Below are 8832 nucleotides of genomic sequence, written 5' to 3' on the forward strand. Positions count from 1 at the left end.
CTAATTTTTCAATGAATATATAAATTTTATAGGCTTGTGATCCCAACCCCACTTTAAATTTAAGTGTAAAAGATTTTTTTATAAGTGTGTAATATAATCTAAATACTAATTAAAATTATTCATTTTAAACAGATTAGTATGAATACGACGTGATTATTAAAAGTATGAAAGAAATAAAAAGAGAATTCTAGGATCGCATATGAATGGTGTATTTGTAAATACAGTTTCCTCGATCAAATATGTATTATGAAAGGAGCTTTGAGAAACAAATAAACATTTATTTTCCACTCAATGTGTGAGAACACTTTCGAGTAGTGTTCATTGTTCAGTTCTCACACACGCACACACACCACCACCCAAAATACAGTCTTGCACAAAGACATTAAACTTGTGTATGTAGTCTTTGACACACAGACGTTAAACAAGTGTTGGCTGGGAGGTGCTGCCTTCAGTCTAGTCTAGGAGTTCAGTTAGGCAGTGGGTAAGTCCTAAACTGGGTGGGTTTGTACAAAGAATTGTATAAATCAAAGTCTTCTAGTGAACCTACCCAATGTGGTAGAAGGGATGACGTAGGAGCAGTTGAAGTCTCCGAACATCCATAAACATATCATGTATCTTTTAACTGTTTAACTTTTGTTTTCAACTGATTTGATCAGCTAAAGCATCCGTCAGTTCAGTTGTTACTATAACTGAACTGATATATGCCACAACTGATTCCCCTATTTTCAGTTATTCAGTTGCACAATATATAAAATATATAAGTTTCTCTTAACGAAGGATTACTTCGAGTGTTTTCCGCTTGATTCTTAATCAAACTCGATTTAGTTCATCGGTGTAAACATTCTTAGAACATGAGCTATTGCAGCTCTTGGAGAATATTTTGTTTGAAGTACTTCAAGGTGCCCAGCAAACGATCCTTCACAAAGCTTTGCTAAAAAATATTCAAACATTCACATAAAGATATATCAAATTTTCCACAGATCATCTGTGATTAACTTACACTAACAATTATTTCAAATTTACATCATATATTTGTATGAATTTTGTAACTGACATAGAATTCTTTCTGTTCAGAAATCGATTAAAGTTCTTTTAGAAATTGTTGCTAAGAATTTCAGTAAGCTGTGTATATGTCCTACTGAAGTCGGTGTTTACAAAAGTTATAAAACTAAAGTTTTTTAATGGATATATTCTGGAAACATAAAAATGAGAAACATAGAAGGATTAAGATTTTGAGCTTACATAAACAGTCTCTGCGTGTTTACTTTATGTTATACACTTCTTTATCATTTTGTTCACAGTCTACTGATTGTCACTCGGGTTCACAAATTTCTGCTGGACTCATTTGCACTGATTCTTCTAGTTGTCTACTGAACTTTTAAGGTTGAGATAAGGTTTCAGATGCTAAAAATAGTGAAGCTCACCACAATTCAGACTTAAGAAAAAAAATTGTAGATGTTTATTCACTCCCTCTAAACACCTCCACATATTCATCAATTTTCGATATCATATCAGCATTTTTTTTTATCATACGTCATCATTTTTCGATATCACATCAGTATTTTTCTATGTCACGTTAGTAATTATATCAAAATATATTGAAAATTAAAAGTTAGTGTATCAAAACTTAACTTTGAAAAATTAGTGAATCAAAACTCAAAATTGAACAAGTTTGTTGACCAAAAAACTATTTTCCTAATAAAAATTTAGTATAATTCTAAACAAAAAGAAATATATTTTTGGTCCATTGACTTGTAAAATTTTAAAATTTGGTCTAATAAGTTTTCAAAATTTAGTTTTTGTACATTATATTTTTCGCTTTTTTGTCTAACTTTTTACGTGCCACCGAAAAATATTGACATGACATCGGAGATTACTGAATTGTTCAATGTCACGACAACAATTAGACCAAAATAGGTTAAATTTAAAATTTAGTATACCTAAACAAATTTTAAAAATTTAATGGACCGAAACTCAATTAAATTATACAAGTTAATGGACAAATTACAAGTTATATTCCCTAATTTTTCAATGAACATATAAATTTTTTAGGCTTGTAATCCCAACCCTACCTTAAATTTAAGTGTAAAAGGCTTTTTATAAGTGTTTAATATAATCTAAATACTAATTAAAATTAATCATTTTAAACAGATTATGAATACAACGTGATAATTAAAAGTATGAAAGAAATAAAAAGAGAATTCAAGAATTCAAGGCGTATTTGTAAATACAGTTTCCTCGATCAAATATGTATTATGACAGGTGTTTTGAGAAACAAATAAACATTTATTTTCCATGTTAATTATAATCATTAAAATTGGTCGCAATCTAGCACAACTATAAATATAGAGAAAGCAAAATGCTGAATTTGGAGAATTGAAAGTGTTTTTACTATTTCAGTTTGTGAATTTCTAAAATTAATGTTATTTACACTCCAAATATTTTTTTTTAATAACATTCCATCTTACTTAATATATTATTAGACAAAATTATCCTTATAATATTTTTTCTTATATAATAAAATCTTGATTTACCCTAGAAAACATCAAATACATTTTTTTTTATGTAAACAACTAATATTTTAAAAATAAATTCATAATATTTCATCATATATAAATAAAATATAAAATAAAGATATTTTGATCTTAAAATAATTATAATTTATCACAAATTTTAGTATGGGCATACAAAATATTGCAGAATTATTTTCACATTTGTAACGTCCGAAAAAATTCAGCCCACGTAAACCGCATGCATGAAAACTAGTTAAATTGTTTATTTATTTTATTTAAATGCATAACTGGTACATTTTAATATGATTAAATGGTTAATTGCATAATTTTACATGAATTCACGAAATTAAGGATTTTCTGTCCGGATATTCGAAGTCAGACCGGGAGAGGAGATCGGAGACAACTAAGGTGCTAAGATTAAATTTTATGTTTATTTTTAACCCAAGAAAATTAGTAATTTAAATGATTTACGAATTTTACTTTTTTAAGGTCTAATTTAATTATTAGACGATTTGTAAGATTTTAAGTATTTAAAAATATTAATTTTTGAAAAGTGAGGATTTAATTCTTGAAATTGTTGTGAAATATGTTATAATGATTTTTATGCCTTAATTAATTTATTTAATTAGTATTTAAGTGGAAATTTAAGATTTTTTTATGACAAGTTTTGAAGATAGAAATATCAATCTTTTAAATTGGAGTTTATCTTGATATTAGTATTTAAATTTTTAAATAAAGCTTGAGGGTTAACTTAATTATCTAATTAATGTTTAAATTATTTATCAGAGTTTGATTAAACATAAACTATGTTTAAGTATTTATTAGTTGGCAACTCACACACCCAAACACAATCCACGTGAAGGACACCTAAAACACACATTAAATACACACACAAACAGCCGATAGTTTCTAGCCTACGATTTCGATTTTTTTTGACTTGATTCCTTCGATCCAACGATCACCGATCCTTCATCATATGTAGCACTATCGATTCATGCCACTTTTACGCAAAAGAAACAGTCGAAACGTCGCTCCGATCGCCCACCGAATTCCTGCAACGATTATCGACTATTCGAGTATTTTTAACGCAAAGACACATTTTAAACCCTTCTTTTTGCATCATTCAAATCATAATATGTGTGTTTTATGTTTTTTTTAGCATGAAATTATATGGGACGATTTATTTATCGTTTGAATGTTTATTTTAATGTTTTAACGTTTTTACTGTCTTGGCAACACACTATGATTCCTAAGGACATCGCTGCCATAGAGAGATGTTTAAGGGTTAAGAAAAGAGTCGTTTAAGCAGGAGTCGATGGATGGATCGAGGTTTAGAGAGTACGCAGGGACAGGAACGGAAACGAGTAGATTTTGAGAAATTGTGGCCATGCAATAATGTCACGTGCACGGCCGTGTATGGGGCCAGAGGCTGAGCGCAGCACCTGGGTTCGAACCAGAAGGCTCATAACGGTCTGAGAGGGGGGGCGAAGGGTGAGGGTCCTAGTGGCTAAGGGCTGGCGGTCCGCTGGTCTGAGGGAGAAAGGCACCAGGCTTCGCATGGAGATGAGGGTGATCAGCGCGCAGCTCGGTTTTGTGAGGGGAAGGCTGGGCGTTGCAGGATGTGCCATATGGGTTCATTTAGTTCTAGGAGGGTGGTTAGGAGGCCGGGAAGGTGGCCAGGGGTTGAAGCCACAGAATTGCTAGGGGTTTAGCGTGAGAGTCGCAGCCATGGAGGAGAAGCTGCGCAGGTTGCTTGAGCTGAGTGCGTAGGGCTCTGGGTAGTTAGATGGGTCAGTGAGGGTCCAAGAAGGCTGGGTCGTGGTCTGGGGCGGCTCAATGGAAATAGGTGTATGGCTTGAAAGTGGGAAGGTGGTTCGATTGTGTCATAGGGGTGAACAATGATCGAACCGTGGGTTCACGGGGGGTTGGCTCGTGGCTCACGGGGATAGTTTAGGAACAAAAAGGCTATGTTTAAAGTTTGGGATGAAAATAATAAGTTATGAATTTATTCGGGTTTAAAACGCTTCACAAGTTAGTTATTAAGTGATTCAATGAAAAGGATCGGGTTTACGGCTAAGAAAAATATTAGAAGTCAATTTTAAGCTGATACGATGATTTGGGATAGGCTCGAGTCAATAAAAGTAAGAAAAGTCAAAATCGAGAATTTTAGAGTCCAAGGATAAAATAGTCATTTACGTCCCGGGTAGTTTGAAAGGTCTGACAGCGTCCCGAGGAATTATAATACATGCTAAATGATATTTTAAAATGTTTACGATGAAAATATGAGATTTTATGATTTACGGTAAAGCTGTACAATTTTTATTGTTAAAATGCTATTTTTCGAATGTGGAAAGGACACAATATTTTATGGTTAAAAAAAAAGAAAAATATTTTGAAGGATGTGAACTGACTATGACAAAAAGAATATGATATATGATTTTTGGGAATATCGTGAGGGAGAAGGCTCCAGAGGGAGCCCGTTTACGGGAAAAGGCTCCAGAGAGATCCCAACGATTGTATTTCCATTTTATGTCGGTGCGTTGTGCCCGTCCCCGTGCGCAATAGTGAGCTAAGACTGATCAGTTGACCAGAGGATAAAGGCTAGTCATTTTCAAAGATCAAATTTCACCAGAAATGATAAATGATTGACAGCTTTACGATTTGACGATTTATGATTTATTTATGATTACAAGTCTATTTTGAATAAAAGTATGATTTTAATGCATGTGCTTGTATATGTATTATTTGCTACTCATGGTTAGAACGTGCTAAGTCATTAGACTCACTAGGTTTGGATGGTTGCAGACGATGATGATTTTGAGGGAGGCGCTGACGCTTGAGTGGATCGGGTCTAACAGTACACTCCCGAAGGATATTTATTTTCCGCACTTATTAGTATTTAAAAGTTTTGCGAAAAGATTTTGAGGATTTTCTATTTAGAGATTTATGCTTTATTTTGAAGTTCAATTTTGGATTATTTTTAAATGTTGACGTATGATTTTGGTGGTTGACGATTTATGGAATTTTTATGCATTTACGATTTTTGAAAGGTTGTGTGGTTTTAATTAAAGGTTTCGAATTTTATATATAAAAAAAATTTAGTAGGATTTTAAAGTTAAAAGTAGTGGACGTTTCACGAAAATATATGAAACAATGGAAATAAAAAAAATTTGATTAACCAAAATTTGGTTTTTTTATATATAAAGTATCTTAAATAAGATCAAACGTTTACCATTAACTCAAAAACTATAATTGTTAGCCAAGACGCAACTTTATTTCTTTATATTTGTGGCAGCGGAGGGTGTACTTACTTGGTATTAATGGGTCAGGCTGTTAGGCCCATGAGTCCAAGGAGATGTGTCTATATGCTAATATTGTCTCATATCCCTTAAGAGATCAGTCTTACATTTTTCATATCATCAGACCTATCCCCAGTAGAGACAGTATTACATGTTAATATCCAACGTTACTCTTTTACGGTTCACCTAGCCAACCAGATCAAGTGGCGCGACGTCAGCAGTTTGACGCAAGAGAACTTCCTAGGAGGTCACTCACCACAACATTACTCTCACTTATGTACACTTAACTCAATAATATCTCCCCATGAAGTGTAGAAATATGCTTCTTGGGAGAATCGAACTCATGATTTCGCTCTGATTGCAATTGTTAGGATAAAAAATTTACAACTAGGTCAAAAGCTATAGCTGTTAACCAAAACACAACTTTATTGTCTTATACTCGTGATAGTGCATAATGCACCAACCTGGGTACTAATGGGTAGGGTTGTTAGGCCTATGATTCCGGAGAAGTGTATTTCTATCTGTTGATGTTGTCTCATATCCTTTAGAGATCAGTTTTACTCTTTCTCTTGTCAACCATATCCCCAACAGATTCAATATTACCTGTTAAGATCTGACGTCACTCTCTTATGGCTCACCTATCCAACCAAATCAAGTGGCGTAATATCAGCAGCTTGACGCATGAAAAGTTCCATAGAGGTCATCCATCACATTACTATTATCACTCATATACAGTTAACGTAACAAAATGTAAGACTAAAATTAAGATTCCTATGATATTATATTGTCGCAAATTTTCACTATCGCAAGTATACGATGTCAAGTTTAAGTACTGGTTTGAGTACAGATATCGATCCCACGAAGAGTAATTATTTAAACTTGAATATTAAGTACCATAATTGACATAGCTCACTTTATTTAGACAAATCGAATAATTGGTTTGTAATCAAATCAAATAAAATAACAAATGCTGTAATTCTGGCACGCAATAGAAATGCACTGAGTAAATAAATCTAGAGATATGATTTCGTCTGGTTTCCCTTATGCTAAATTAAAATCAACTAACATGTTATTACATTGCATCGTGTTTACTAACCAAGAACTCGCAATTTTCCTATTCCCTTTTTCAAGTGTTAAATAGAATTGTATTACCTATTACCGATTTTAATATGTCTATTCGAAATCAAATAACACGTAATAAATGCACCCAAAGTTCTCTTATGGAATCGTCAGAATTATACGTCTTTTGCACGTTATAAATATCTAACGATGTGATTTCCCTTGTCCTAATTTCGATCACCTCTTTCGAGTGTTAGATCTCAATTATTAGTTCAGTCGAATTATGGCCAGTAATTCAACAGCGTTAATGACAAGAAATCACAAATAAACACGATGAATTAATTAGATGAAAAGTCAAAGCGTAAATAACATAGGTTAAGCCAAGACTACATCAATCTCTAGAACATAAAATTAGTTCATACTCGAATTTAAATCAATACAAAACCTGCTTGTAATAATTAAAAACGTAAAAGTAAGAAACCGAGTTAAGAACGTGTTGGCGAGAGATGTAAGTGCGTTTCCGTGTCCGGATTCAACGTCTTCTGTCTCTGTTCTTCGTGTTCCGTGCTCTGACTTTTTTCCTCTCCTTTTCTCGAGTGATATGACGGCCCCCTAGAATATTCTCCATCCCCTTTTTAAAGTCCACGAGAACCCTATTTGAGTTTGACTGTCGCGCCGCGCGCATATGCGCGAGACTCCCGGTATTCTGAGTTTTTGATTGCTCACGCTTCTTTTCCTAGACGCCATTTTAGCTCGTTTTCATGCACATGTTGTAGCCGCATCTAGATTCCTGCAATCACACCAAAAAACAACAAAAGAGCGTAAAACCGCCCAAAAAGACTAGCAATCTATATGAAGTATAACAATAATTTAAGTGCATAAAATGCACTTATCATATATATATATTTATTTTGTTATAGTATGTGTTCTTAGAAAAACCATGGATTAAGCGTAAAACGTGAAGTAAATGCTTCGATTTGGATAAAAGCGTAGAAAAAAATGATCAAAATTTAAAATTAATTGATATACTAATTTTTATTTTCTGATCATCTCGATCAAATTAATGACTATACCACGTCGCCAAAAAAATTAATTTTCTTCAAATATTTAGTAGACCAACACGAAAAAGGTCAGATATTGTTAATAAAATAAAAAGTTTTTCTTTAAAAAAAACAAGTTATTTTTGGCTGAGTTTCGTTAATTTGACACTACGTTAGATTCTCTATTTCTGAACATTAATGGTAATGACTAATGATCAGAAGGAAACAGGTGGTATGGTCACTCACTAACTATTATGAGACATAATTTAGATCCCTAGAGATAGTTGGCCAAGTGTTTCCCCCATGCAAAAGGTGTAAGCAAATTAAATCCTCACTTCACCACGTATAGAATTTCATGCATTTCTCTTCGTGGAACGTGTCCGAAGCCCGCCCTCCATGCAAGTGCAAACATGGAACAATTCACTGCCACCAGCCCTATAAAATGGACCGCTTTAATCTTCAAATCTCCCATCTTCAACCATACTATACGAACTGTTTGGTCTTTGACAATGGTGCCCAGGTTTCTGCTAGCACTGTCCCTGTCACTTCTGGTTTCATCATCATTTGGCGAGAGAACCCCTTTCCAGCTGACCGAGAAGCAGCAATGCCGTTTGCAGCGCATCACGGCGGCGCAGCCCTCCCAGAGGATCCGTTCTGAAGGCGGAGAGACCGAGTTATGGAACGAAAGAGATGACCAGTTCCAATGTGCTGGAGTAGTTGCCATGAGAAACATCCTCCGGCCTAATGCCCTCTCTTTGCCCAATTTCCATCCATATCCCCGCCTTGTTTTCATCGAGCAAGGTACACTTTTTTTTTTATCTCCTTTAATTACTTAGTACCCCGTGTCTGGATCGATGAGTAAAGAAAATGGGATTGTTAACTTGCAGGTTATGGGTACATAAGTGTAACTTGCCCTGGCTG

General features: G+C 34.0%; 1 protein-coding gene across 1 annotated transcript in view; it reads left to right on the forward strand.

The window, feature by feature from the left end:
* The first annotated feature begins 8305 nt into the window (after nucleotides 1-8305).
* Nucleotides 8306-8832, forward strand: part of LOC140972440 (11S globulin seed storage protein 2-like) — a 1771-nt gene continuing 1244 nt past the window's right edge. Inside the window, exons 1-2 of the mRNA XM_073434867.1 lie at nucleotides 8306-8712; nucleotides 8799-8828. Coding sequence (XP_073290968.1) covers nucleotides 8322-8712; nucleotides 8799-8828 — 421 coding nt within the window. The 5' untranslated portion in view covers nucleotides 8306-8321. The remainder of the gene's footprint in view (nucleotides 8713-8798; nucleotides 8829-8832) is intronic.

The sequence above is a fragment of the Primulina huaijiensis genome, chromosome 3, assembly GCF_012295235.1.
Source record: "Primulina huaijiensis isolate GDHJ02 chromosome 3, ASM1229523v2, whole genome shotgun sequence".
NCBI lineage: Eukaryota > Viridiplantae > Streptophyta > Magnoliopsida > Lamiales > Gesneriaceae > Primulina > Primulina huaijiensis.